General features: G+C 46.3%; 1 protein-coding gene across 1 annotated transcript in view; it reads left to right on the top strand.

Annotated features, from left to right (window-relative positions):
* The first annotated feature begins 12203 nt into the window (after window positions 1–12203).
* Window positions 12204–14146, top strand: part of Parva (parvin alpha) — a 158158-nt gene continuing 156215 nt past the window's right edge. Inside the window, exon 1 of the mRNA XM_051192698.1 lies at window positions 12204–12471. Coding sequence (XP_051048655.1) covers window positions 12336–12471 — 136 coding nt within the window. The 5' untranslated portion in view covers window positions 12204–12335. The remainder of the gene's footprint in view (window positions 12472–14146) is intronic.

The raw sequence follows: 14146 nt of genomic DNA on the forward strand, positions 1-14146 counted from the left end.
TAGCAGGTGTTAATTCAATACAGGGTGAATTTAATTTACCAGGTATATTTGTAAGCCTTAATATAATATACATAAGCAATGAGAGTTAATTTAATTTTTTTTGATAAAGGCAAAAAGGAAATAAAACTTTAAGTTCATGCCAGCAGGATTCTTGGTTTTCACCAAATCCATTACCTTTGAAGCCTGTTATTCCCACAATGCTCTGCTTCTAGCCCTGGACCATAATAAGTGCTTTTAGGAAATGAATGATTTTACAGTGTTTTTTGAGTTTTTGGTGATGACAGAAGGGAAGCTTTCATTTGTTGACAAAAACTGGTGAGCTGACATTGCTACTAAAAAACACAGGTGGTACCAGGAGAGGTGGCTTTTCCATGGTCCTTTATCATTATCTTAAGTGCATGGCCTCTTTGAAACAAAGACAAAACCACTTCCAACTTCCAGGTAGAACTGAGGGCAGCACCCACATTTATCAAACTCCAAACTGAGTCCGGGTGTGTGTGTGTGTGTGTGTGTGAGAGAGAGAGAGAGAGAGAGAGAGAGAGGAGAGAGGGAGAGAGAGAGGAGAGGGAGAGACCTTTTAAATTTGCAAAAAAAAAAAAAAAAAAAAAAAAAAATGTGAATGGAGTGGCCATACCCACATGTTGGGTGTCCTTGAGTATTTGGGCAGTGCTACAGAGACAAAGGTAGAGCGTGTTGAAGTATTTGCCATAAGATATTGGATTGTTCTCCTTTTATGGAATTCTTAAAAGATTTAACCTGCTAGTGATGAAAGAGACTGAAGGACTCTTGAGTATGTATCTGGCCACTCATAGCCATGAGTATTTAAATGTTTCTTTAGACAAAGGTGCTTTGTAGCTGTTGGCTATAACTGGTGACTGGCGTTTTCTGTCTAAGCTGACTCATTGATTACTTCCATCTAAAAAGGTGTTTGTATGATCCGACCTGCCTGGGGGTAAGCCAGTCGTAGATGCAGATAGATGGCACCAGTCAGCTAGCATTCTGGGGAGTAGTTAAGTACAACCCTCTATGGGACACTGAAGTCCAACAGTTGCCTTTACTCCCTCCTTTACTCCTTCCTTTTTTCTGCTTTATTTTTATTTTCTAGAATCAAGTCTTCTAGTGTATTCAGTTCTAATACTAATTACTACTAATTAGTAGTAATACCTACTAACCTACAAGTCCTCCACTCTTAGCTACTTATTTTTATTTATTTACATATTTGGTGGACATGGGTCATGTGATTTCCCATCATTCTGATTCTCCAAATGATAGTCTAGGGGATTTCAAAACAAAGACATTACTGTAACATAATGCCGAGATGTTTGAGGCAGTGATTTGCATAGTAATAAAGATGTATAAAGATATCCAAAATATTTTCAGCCAGGCATGGTTGTGCACAGCTTTAATTCCAGCACTCAGGAGGCAGAGGCAGGTGGATCTCTATGAGTTCAAAGACAGCCTGATTTACATAAAGAGTTCCATGCCAGACCTTGTCTCAAAAATATTTTTTTCAGCCCCCAGACATTGAGAAGAATATTGGATACACACAAATGAGCTCATTTTGAGAAAGATGTGTAACTTCAGTTTTCATTTTCCAGTCAGATGAAAGCACACTGCTTGATGTCTGTGTGTGTTTAACAGAGGATTTGAGTTGGGGTACTTAGGGTGTCATCGTGAATAACAATTGGCACTTGTCTTAATTAGTTATATTAAAAGGGATTCTCTCAAAATGGCCAGGAGAGAAGGTAATCTTGGTCCTACGGTTGGGTTATTATACTGTGGTTGCTGGGCTGCTTAAAAGGGTTTGGTTCCTTACAATGGAGAATGTTCCAGACTCTCAAAATGCACAAAGCACATCTTGCTTTGTTTCTTTGTGCAATAGAGCAGGACTGGGAAAGGATTCAGTCCTGCTATACAGAAGAGCCCCAGGGAAGAAAGTCAAGAAAAAACCGACATCAAGCTCCAGCCTTGGGTCATATTTCACAGCCGGCCTCCCACAGTGTCGAAATCAAGCCAGACAGGTTTTGATAGTCACAAGCTCAGAATTTTACCCACGCTGGATCAAGAATTATTCTTAAGTGTGGTCTCTCCAACCGTCCATCTATTGATCTACTTATTCAGCATTCTCTGAGTACTGGTGGGGTGCTGGGTGCTAGGCTGCAGAAAAGGGGTTTGTCCTTTTCATTTACAAAGAGATACACAGGTCAGGAGCTCACTGCCATCCCCAAAGACAAGCCAAACCAAAAAAAAAAAAAAAAAAACCGAAAAAGAAAGAAAAAGCTCTCCCCAACTACTGCAGTCTGGCAATAAAAATAAGAATAAGTTCTCGTGTTGCTAAAACTGTGAAAAATCCTATCAGGTTGTAGCATTTCATTTAGACCTCCTCGTTGGCAGCATCAGGCTGCTTGGAATCAATCAATGGCGAGCTACAGCATGTTAATTACCACTGAGAAAGGAAGTGGCAGGTGGTGCCAACTCTGATGAGCTGAGATGCAATTGATGGTTTTTGCATGTGGGGGGGGCAGCAAATGGCAATTGGGTGATGTATCTCATCCCAGGCAGCAGATTGATAGGCTTCTCCTTCCAAACTGAGAATGGCAGCATACCCCACCCAGGTGGCTGATCAGAGAAACCTCCTCATCTGGGCAGAGGTGGCAGGGGGCAGCTGGCACCATTACACAAATAGAGAAAGTGGCAGTTGATGGATGTGGGCAAGATCCAATGTGGGAACTGATTGTCCTCGGAAGGTTCACATAGGGCAAAGTCTCCTATTTCACCTCACCTCACTGCTGACAAGCTTGTAAAAGATTAATCTGCTGCAACAATTGGTAGCTATTCATGTTGATGGAAACGTGTTGTATGTGCATGGCTCTAAATACCTAAATGAACCCTCAAATAAATGGTTTTGTGCCTCAGGAATCAAAACATATTCATGTGGGCTTGCCTGGCCCCTCGGAGGGCAGCGTTCATTTCATCCCTTTCTTCTCCATGAAAGAACCTGGACAAAGCCTTGATTTCATACAGGAGTCTGGAAATTGGCATGGGACCTCTCATTACATGAGGCACCTGGAAGGATTTACCTGCCCAGCCTCTCATTGGATTCCAGTGGGAAAAGTGAAGAGAGCTCAGTTCAGGTGTGTTCTCTTAACAAAGAAAGTATTTTCAATGTTATCATAGAGGAGGGACCAGGCCATCCTTACCCCAGCCTGCCAGGTCCTCTCATTTTCTTGCTGGGGGTGTGGTTGGTTTTGAATTCCACTTCTTCACTAGGGACACACACTTGTGCACAGAGCTAGCTGCTTTCTTCTGTTCAGCCTTTGAGGGTCAAGTTTGTCTTGCCTTCATTCTTAACCTCAGCACAGGTAAATGTATAGAATGTAAATTATAATGCACCTAGATGGCCACATCGGGACATCAACCAGTCAGTCCTGGGAGCACTCCCCATTCCACTCAATCCCTCTACATCATGAGAAAGCTCTGATCCACTGTTTAAATGGATCTGCTTTTCTCATTGGCTGTCAATGGGAAGTGCCCAAAGTCCTCAGTGCTTTGTAGGTCTAACCTATGAAGTGAATAGACAGGGACAGCCACCTCAGAGAATTTTGACTGGTGTTGTTTGGGAATCTTCTGGAACTCAGCTGCCTACTCAGTTTGCCTTCTTAGTGGTCCAGAGCGGCAGACAGACTCAGCCTTTCTACACCTGTTGGCTACAGACCACCATCCCAACCAAGCCTTCAGGAGCAAGCTGGGTAAATACGCCTGCTTTTTCTTCCAGCTCATTTCTGCAGAATAGGGAGGTCAAGGGGGAGGAGAGGAAGAAATAAAGGATGAAAGAGGGAAGGAAAAGAAAACATAATGTTCTGGATTTGACCCTCAGCACCACAAAAAAAAAGGAAGGAAAGAATGCAAAAGCCAGCTGATCAGGGCAGCCCCTGGACCCCCCACTAGCGTAACAGTCAAGGCAAATTCAGCTAGTCCCACCTGTTGGGTGCTATAAACTCTGCCTCATAGTTACCTGTCTCCTCCTGAAAATGCAATTCTGGGTAAGTATTTTGTCTGAATTCTCAGAGGATGAGCCCTAGACACAAAGAGACTCAGCCACTCAACTAATTACCATCAGTCCTGGTCATGTGTGTTTCGACCCAACCCAGCTGTGGCCTCAGGAGTCTGTGGCCTAGATCTCCAGGTGCACAGCCCTACTCTGCACCCCATCCAGCCTCCTGCCCAGTATCATCTGCACTTTCCCTTCCTGCTTCAGATGGGTTTCTATCACTGGTCCTCACAAGCAACATGCTAGCACTCACTTCATCAACATCAATCTGGGAACACAGTCCAGAGTCCAGGCTGCCACTTGACCCAGTATTTTGTGCTGCTTTTGTGTGTGTGTGTGTGTGTGTGTGTGTGTGTGTGTGTGTGTGTGTGTGTGTGTGTTACTGAACTGTGCTGCACCTCTCCAAAGTCTAACCCGAGACCCACAAGCTGCATGCTCCCTAGGACAGCCATTAGTGTAGCCAGACATAAATCCTGAACTCACTTAAAACTCAGTTTTATATTTTTTTTGTTTCCCACCCACCAACTAATTGTGATGTTCTCTATCATGAACTTTGTTGAAGACAAGGTCATGTTACTATGTTCCTCCCTAGACTAAGGAAATAATGCCTCTCTCTCTCTCTCTCTCTCTCTCTCTCTCTCTCTCTCTCCTCTGTCTCTCTCTCTCTTTAATCTCACATACTGATTGAGTTGTGAATCTAGGTTAGGATGTAGGTGTCATGGAATCATGCCTCCATCCTAACCTGACTTAGTGGCCCATATCTGTTGTCTCAATATCTTGGAGCTAAAAGCAGGAGGATCAGGAGTTCAAGGTCAGCCTCAGCCATATGGTGAGTTCCAGGCCAGCCTGGATACATAAGACCCTGTCTTTTTTTTTTTTTTTTTTTTTTTTAAGGTATGTGTGGTATAAGAGGGGTGCTGGAGAGATGGCTCAGCAGGAAGAATGCTCACTGTAAAGGCATGAGGACCTGGGTTTATATTCCCAGCACCTATGTAAAAGCCAGGCATGGCTGCACTTGTGGGGTAGAGACAGACTCACTGCCCAGCCAAAAGGGCAAACTTCGCATTCAGTGACAGATCCTGTTTCAAGGGAATAAGGCTGAAAGAAAGCATTAGAAAATACACAGTGGCATACCAGAGTAAGAGTATAGCTATATGCACTCATGTACACACACACAGGCATACACAATGACAAAAAAATATATTTAAAGAAAGGACTACATCCAGGGCTAAAGAACACAGAGGGATGTGAGAGGGAAGGAACAGAGAGAGGGTTTGAGGTGAGTATGAGGAAAGTAGCTCTTGCAGGCTTTTAGGGGGACTGTGTAGAGGGCCGAGGCATTCCAGGAGGGAGGCAGGACACTAGTCACTGGGGAAAACCCTCATGGTCCTGTGTGACACCAGAGCCAACAGCCTGATTCTAAGCAGTGGTGGCACATAACCATTCCCCTTCCCATCCTAGAATAAGGGAAGATTTGAAGTGTGCACAGGTGTGTGTGTGTGTTTGTGTGTGTGTGTGTGTGTGTGTGTGTGTGCAGCATTCACATGCATACATGTGTAAACAAGACCTTAAGAGAACAATTGTGAAGTAATACAGCAGTTCAGTATGTATATCCTTTCCAACACAGTCCCCAAGCTAGATTAGGATTCTAGCTCTTGCTCAGTGCTGCTGCAGGGATGCCCCCAGGGACTCGGTATGTCTTGATGTCTCCTATGACGTGGGGCTGGTCCCCCAACACCTACCTTCCTCAAGCATTCCTGCTGTATATAATGTTTAAATGGGAATCACAGGGCTAGAGAGAGATCTCAGGGTTAAGGACACTGGCTGCTTTTGCAGAGGGTCCGGGTTTGATTCCCAGCACCCATATGGTAGCTCATAACCATCTGAAATTGCAGTTCCAGGGGATTCGATGTCTTCTGGCCCCGTGGGCACCTGGCATACACATGGTGTACAAATCTTCATTCAGGAAAACCCTCATATATATTATATAAAAACAAATAAACTTTAAAAGAAAAAAAAAAGACTTTAAAATGGGAACAAGCAGCATTTAACTTTGTAATTGGATTCAGTGGCTCAGTCCCAACAGCAGAGCCAGAAAAGGACCCACAGAATTTCAGGTCAGAGGGGGCAGTTTCCTGTGTGGGAGACATAGATGTCAGGTCAGGTGGTGCTCTCCTTACAGGACTGTCCTGTGGATAATTGTTTGTGTATGAACTGCTCTGGGGTCATCTCTCTGGTCTGGCATCTGAATTCCAGCTGGCCAGCCCCTTTCTTGTCCACTAGGCAGCAGTGCTTCAAGCCCACCCTTCAGGGTTCCCCGAAGAAGCCACCTGCAGATGTAGTTCCATTTCACACACCCCTGACCTTCCTCCATGAAAGGAAATGTCTCAGCTCTCAATAGCTTTAGGATCTCCCCAGCAAACACTGGTGCAGGCACTCTTTTTCCTGCTGGCCACACAAGTCTGGAGATGGGGTGTGGAAGGAAGCAGTTCCTACCACAGCGGAGAAACCTTGGTTCCAAGTCACACTCATCTGGGCAGGGGCAGAGGAGAGGGGACAGCAGATTGGGGGTGATAGTCCAGGTCACAGTGTGAGACCCAATTGTAAAGCGACTCACACCTGCTTCCTTTTGTCCCTAAAAGCTAGGTGCTTGGTGCTTGAATCCCAGCACTGGGGAGATAGAGGCATATGTGTAATGCCTGGGTCGCACTGGCCAGCCATCCTAACCAAACTGACAGCTCCAGACCAATGAGAGCCACTGTCTCAAAAATGACAAAAAAACAAAGTGGATTATGTTACCCTTCTCTGGCTTCCATGTGCTCAAATGTGCAGGTGCTTGTGAACTGTAATGTGATTTTTCTTTCAGGACAGCTGTAACATCTACCTACTCATTATAAGGTCAAGGACAAACCGAATTCACCCGGGTAAACCGATGAGTTCATGGGGCTTCCTCACAGAGCAGGATTGTGGGGCACTCAAAGCAGCCACTGTAGAGTCTCCACCTCGGATGGACAATGGCTTCCCATAGAGCATACATAAGGTCCCTTTCTGTTAACCTTTCCTAGTCTATATATTCTATCACTTCCCCAGACCAGAGGCCATGTGCCATTAGGCAGAGCTGCAAACAAATGGCTGGGAAGCATGCCTGGACTATTAGGGGAGACTACATGGCCCTCCCCTCCCTCTCCTATGAGGGAATGTCAAGAGTTCACAGGCCCAGTTGTGATGGGTTCTTGAAAGGAAGCATAGATGATCTGATGAAGATGGCATGTGCTTCACTTGGAGGGCCATGTTCTACAACACGTACTCACAAACACATGTGTGCTTACACATTCATAACATGTATTCATACACACACAAGCTTAGCTGTTGTTACTGTTCTTAGCCATGCCCTCTGGTCATCCATTGGATGACTTATATCTCAGCTACTGATTATTATTATTATTATTTTGAGACAGGGTGAGACAGGGTTTCCTTGTATTGTTTTTGAGCCTGTCCTGGCACTCACTCTGTAGACCAGACTGGCCTCAAACTCACAGAGATCCACCTGCCTCTGCTTCCAGAGTGCTGTGCGCCACCAACGCCGAGCCTTACTTGTTTTAGAGATTTGGCTCTGTAGCTGGTAGTCAGCTATTATACTCAGGGGAAAAATATGTATTGAGAACCACAAAGATATATATTTATATAACTGTATTAAGGGGTGCTATGGGGTAATAGACTCATGGATACAGGACAAGGTATAATCAGTTGCAGAGTCCTTTCATTTTGTCCAAAGAGGCTGGGAACCAACCACACAATGCTTCACACCACCTGACCCAGTCTCCACAACCCAAGCCAGCACATGACCCCCTTTTTCTCCTTTTCATCAGTCAAGTCCATGCCCTAAATCTGGTACCCCAAAGCTATTGGTGAAATGAATTCCCACAATAAAGAAATCCCTCTGTATGTCTACAGTTCATTGTGAGATTCCTGAAGGATATAGCATCATCTGTTTCCAGAACCTGGAGCCCAGCCCCCAAAGTTCTGTGTAACCCTCAAAGATATCCCACCTATGGCTGGATGTGGTGCTGTACACATTTAATCCCAGCACTTGAGAGGCAGAGGCAGATGGATCTCTGTGGGTTAGAGGCCAGACTGGTCACCACAGTTCTAGGCTAGTCAGGGCTACACAGTGAGGCCCTGTCTCAGAAAACAAAACAAAACAAAATTTGTTCCACTCTCAGTCTACCATGTTCTCAAACATGATTGAGGCCTCCCATCCTCTTGCTGAATGCTTCCCATGCTTACTGGCAGGCTGGCCTTCAAAGACCACCACTACAACCCCAGAGTCCTTGAGTGTGCACAACAAGGTTTTTATACAACACCCCCATCCCTCACCCCCTCCCCACAACAACTCCAGTATATACCTGTATTTAGATTGTTCCTTTCCTCAAAAGGACATTGGTCTTCTGGAACCATTATTCTTCAGAGGACTTGCCAGAAGACTGGCCTTCAAAGGGGATGTGTATATGACCCCTCGCATAAGAACTTCGCCCCTCCCCCACTTCCAGATTCTTTTGTATCACACCCATGGCCTTCATCCTGGAAGCACATTCCCTATCCGTGATCAGAGAGCTTTCCAAAAGACTTTCAGGGTCTTCTGCTCCCTTCCCACATTCCCACGTATGTTACTGTGGTCAACAACTTCTGGTTACAGATTGGGACCCGGAGTGCTTGTAAAATGCTCATCCCAGGTTAGAGTCACATGATTGAGACTGCTAACACAAAGGACCAAGAACTGGGTGGCTTAGAGCAATAGAGATCAACTTCCCTTGGGTGTAGACATTGGAAGTCCAAAGCCTGGTGTCTGTTGAGCCAGGATGGCTGGAGATTCTAAGGCAGGACACTTCTATGCCTCCCGCCAAGCACTCCTTGGCTTGTGACCACCTGCTTCCTATCATGCCCCCTCTGTGCTTGCCTTGTGTCCAGGTGCTCCTTGTCTCATAAAGACATCAGCCTTCTTGGGTTGGCTGGCCACCATACTGCAGGGACAGTACACTCACTGGCAGGATGGCCTTCAAGGATCACTACTAGTACTTTAGAGTCTGAGGTCTTTCCAAGTAAGGTCCCCTGAGGGGACACTGTTCAATCTGTAACATTCACTTGTAGGCAAACCTGCCCTGGCATGAGCCTTTTGAGTTTTACTGTAACCTGTTTTGAGATGACTAGCAGCTAGTCTTCACCCTTAGCTTTGAAGAAATATGATTTTTTTTTTAAAGAAAAACACTATAAAAGTAAAGTTGACAACTGTGTGACAAGTAAAGATTGCACACACAATTTATGAACTCTTTCTGAACCAAGCTCCAAGATGCCAATTTTCACTCCATTATCTTAAAACCTTAGTTACTTTTCCAGTATTCTCCCAGGGATTATGCTGCACCATCCTCCATTTGCCAAACTCTAATGTCGAATGTATTCTTTTACTTCTTCACAAGGAGTGGCTGGGCCTGAAGACATTTGATGCTGTTTACTCCCCTCCCAGTAGAAAGGCTTCTTCTTTTGCATATTTTAATTTGATTTCTATATTTTAAACCCTACAAAGACTTTTTGTTATTTTGTGTGCTTATTATACTTTTGGACCTGTTTGTAGCTTTTATTTTTATTACTTACTACATTTTAAGATTTAATTAATATGGACAGTTGGTTGGGTACAAGCCTCATGGTGCATATGTGGAGAGCAAAGGACCTTCTACTCTGTGTAGCTCAGGGGTTGAACTTAGGTAGTTAAGCTTGGCAGCAAGGACCTATATCCTCTGAGCCATCTTACTCCCCTTACCTTTATTTTTTGGAAACAAGGTCTTGCTACATATCTTTGGTAAGAGGCACCAGGAAAATTATTGTGTTAATAAAAGGTGAAATGCCAACTCTTGAACAGACATAAATGAATCCATACTCTGCTGGGACACTGTGGTTCTCAGAAGTTGCTGCTAGTCAGTGTATGGATTAGAACGAACAGTGGCGGATGTTTGCAAGAAGGCTTTAGGAGCAGTATCTACTTGAATGGAAGCACAGCTAGCCTTGCAGGAACTTGATGTGGGGATGGGAAGAGATGCAAGCTCCCATGAGTTTTCAATGCCTAGATTATCACATGGCCTTTATTTTGGGACTACCTCACTAGCTAGTGAGATTAAACCCTTTCTCCTGCCTTCACTTCATGGATGCTAGGATGTACTATCATGTCTGGCCTACATAGACTCTTGAGAACACTTCTTTATTCACTTCTGGATACCTGGAGCCTCTCTCTCTCTCTCTCTGTCTCTCCTCTCTCTCAAACACACACACACTGCTGGTTAAGGCCCTCTGTCCCTCTGAATGCATGTTGTGTTGCTAGCTTTTGGTCATCCTGACACAAGCTAGAGTCACCTGAGAAGAGGGAACCACATTTGAGAAAATGTCCCTATCAGATTGGCCTATAAGCAAGACTGTGAGGCATTTTCTTGATTGATGAGTGATATGAAGAGCCCATCCCATTATGTGTGGTGCCACCCTTGGGCAGATGTCCCAGGGTTGTATAATAATGCAAATCGAGCAAGCCAGGAGAACCAGCCAACAAGCAGTGTCCTCCATGTTCTCTGCTTCCTTCCATGATGGACTACAACCTAAGTGGTGAAATAAACCCTCCCCAGCACCCAAGTTGTTTCCGGCTCTATTCTTTATCTAAGCAATAGGAAGTAAGTTAAGAGTCATGTACCCCTTATCAACATGGGTGTCACTCATCAACATGCCTGTGGCTGGAAACAAGACACCCCTGCCAGGATGAGGCATGATCAGCAGCCTAGTACCCACCACTGGACCACAGTTTCTTCAGCTCAGTCCAAGTTCTTCTTCAGTGTGGCTTGAAGACGTGTGTGTGTGTGTGTGTGTGTGTGTGTGTGTGTGTGTGTGTTGTAGAGCATTCTCCTCAGAGCATAACAGACTTCATTTTCCTCTAAGCAGTTGTGAATACTTGAACATCCTTCCACCCCCACCCCCCCTCCCCCCCAGATATCTGGCCTGTTTCCTTACAGATGTTTCCTTACAGATGTTTCCTTACAGAAGGAGTGAGCCAGGAGAGTCATTGGATTCTCATCTCAATTCTGGCCACTCCCTCCTGCAATCCCCATAAGTAATCCTGCCCTAATTGCATGTGGTCTCTGGAGGTCCTAGAGTAGTGGGCTGTAGAAGAGTAACTGAAGAGGGCTCCCTTTATCTAATTAGGAGAGCTCATCCATACTGGGGTAGGACTTTGCAGTGGTGTGGCTGCTCTGAGGTCACCCATTTACACAGGCTCTGTAACTAAGTCTGATAAAGTCATTTGTCCCCCAAATTTGCAGTAGAATTGTAGTTTGTTGGTTGCTCTAAGGAGGGGTAGATATTTATTTCTGTCTCACCAAGGAAAGAGCTGTGGAAATAGTATTTAACTCTTCTGATTGGTCAGCTACCAAGGTACCCTGTATGGAAAAGATGGGCAAACACAAAAGCCCAAGCCAGAACCTAGGTTGAAGAAGCACACTTAAAATGTGTCTCTTAAATATCTTTGAAACTGCCCTGTGTGACTCCAAGTCAGGCCAAGAGATCTGGAACTAACTCTATTGCTTTTGGCTATAGATAGGTTAGGATGAGTGTCTTGCAGGAGTCCATGGTTGTGCCTGCCTCACCTGTTTCTACCTCTGGTCTTTTCATACAAGCAGTTATGATACCAGACTCATGGATGCCTCTTAAGAACAAGCAGGCCTCTGCTGTGTTGGATGTCCAGCTTCAGCTGAGTGTGGAGAAAGGGTCAAAGTCCGCAGATTCTTGCAGAAGTCTGTTGGGACCAGAGCCCATTTTGGTTCACTGACTTCTTCATGAGCACAAGTCATGAGAATGCTAACCACCCCAGCAGCAGGGTTGATTCCCCGCGGATCCTGACTTGTACTAGGCAGTGTGTGTGTGTGTGTGTGTGCAAGCCAGGGGAGAAATGAAGGCTTCCAGGCTCCAGTTAAGGCTTCATGTCCCCCTTGCATGCGCGTGTCCCCGTGTGCATAGACCCCAACAAGCATCAGGCCTGGGCATCCTCGCAGCCAGATAGCCCGGGGCACGGGGCCCCAGGCGCAGCAGCTCCTTGCAGGGCGGAGGGCGGCGCGAGGGAGGGAGCGAGGGACGGGAAAGGCGAGCGAGCTGCCTCAAATGCCTGGAATAATTCCGCTTCCGTTTGGAAAGCCGCAGCCTCAGTCCCGCCGCCGCCCGCCGCGGCCGTTCAGCTCCAGCTCCGCGTCCCGCCGCCATGGCCACCTCCCCGCAGAAGTCGCCCTCGGCCCCCAAATCTCCCACTCCCAAGTCGCCTCCGTCCCGCAAGAAGGATGACTCGTTCTTGGGGAAACTCGGAGGGACGCTGGCCCGGAGGAAGAAAGCCAAGGAAGGTAGGAACGACCGAGGCCGCGAGCACTGCGGGGACCGGGGAGCCTGGAGGTGGGGGACCTCCTGGCAGTGCCCCGGCGCGCATCGCGCTGCCACCGCTGTCTCCTTTCGGGGCCCGGACCGGGCCGGTGTACTCGCTGAGCCACAGACGGAGCCCAGGCTTAGGGCGATTGTGGTCACAGAGCCCAGGCCCAGCCGGTCCCCTGCGCCCTCCGCTAGGCCCCTGTCCCCGCCCTCTGCGCGCCCGAGGGCTGGCATTTGCGAAGTTGCTGCTGGAAAGTTTTCTCCCGCTCCGTCACTCCCAGCTCTTTGCCTTCATTGGTCTCTGCAGCACCGTCGTTTCCCGGGCGCCTTCAGGTCCTTTACTGCAGGGGCGCTGCCCTCCTTGGATCTCTCGCCGGTCCCCTGGGCTTGTGTGGACAGTGATGATTTGTATCAAATGTTTGTTGACAATGAGAGAAGAACGTGTCGTTGTGGAAGGAGGGACACGCGCTATACCTAAGGACCATGACCCTGCTGTGAATCCAGGCTTTCCATTTTGAGCTTTTATTTAAACAAACAAACAAACAAACAAACAAACCCAATCAAAACAACAAAACCCACTTTCTTTTTCCAATCTTGGTGAATCGGAGCAATCTCTCTCTCTCTCTCTCTCTCTCTCTCTCTCTCTCTCTCTCTCTCTCTCTCTCCCTTCCTCCTTTCCTCCTTCCCTCCCTCCCTCCCTCTCTCTCTTCCTCTCTCTCTCTCTGTTTCCAAAATAGTTTCTGTATAAAATACTTTGTCCTGTAGGCAGAATTAGCAACTTGCTTTTGGGTATGTGAAATGAAGTGATGATTCTCAAAAATCAGTGTGGTGATAGAGCTATAGGGTTAAAAATGTTTTCTTTTTCAGCAGCCTTGAGATGGAACCGAGAGGGCCTTGGATCTATTGCACCAGTACCACCCTCTTGTTGCTTTTGTTTTGAGACACTAAGTTGCCAGCCAGCTTGAGCTTATTTTGTAGCCCAGGCAGGACTTTGTGGTCCTCCTGCCTCAGCTTTCAAAGAAATTGGGATTGCAGGCCTGCCCTACCAGATCTGGTTTGCTATTGGTTGATTGTTCTTGGATGTTGGTCTTGGGGCTTCAGTGATGTTAGGCAAGTATTCTACCACTCTGTTGTATCCCAAGCCCCCAGATCATTTTGGGAGACCAATTAGGAGTGGATGTGAGGTGATGAATTTGGAAATGTCTCACGTTCTTAGTCTCCTATAGTATGGAAGCCACTTTGCTGTTTAATTATCAAACTCAATGCAAGAGCTAAGTGTTTTCTAGATTGCAGCAAGAGTCTACAAGCCCCTCCCCCTCCATTAATGTTATAGCTGGTTCCCTCTTATCTGTAGGGGAATTGCTCCAAGCTGCCCAGCAGATGCTGTACTGAGCCTCTTATATAGTATGTGTCTTCCCATTCAAGTCCATAGTGAAGTTTAACCTGTACGTTAGGCACAGTCAAGAGAGATTCACATGGCTGAGTTGGGATTTGTCTAGTGGATAAAGGCACTTTGCCATGCCAGACTGGTGACTTGAATCCTACATAAAAGTGGAAGGAAAGAACAGACTCTTCAAATTGTCCTCTGACCTGTGCCAGAGTGCACACACACATCAATGAGAATAATAGTATTTAGTATTGCAGGCATTGCTG

Source organism: Phodopus roborovskii, unplaced genomic scaffold, assembly GCF_943737965.1.
Source record: "Phodopus roborovskii unplaced genomic scaffold, PHOROB, whole genome shotgun sequence".
In the NCBI taxonomy this organism is placed as follows: domain Eukaryota; kingdom Metazoa; phylum Chordata; class Mammalia; order Rodentia; family Cricetidae; genus Phodopus; species Phodopus roborovskii.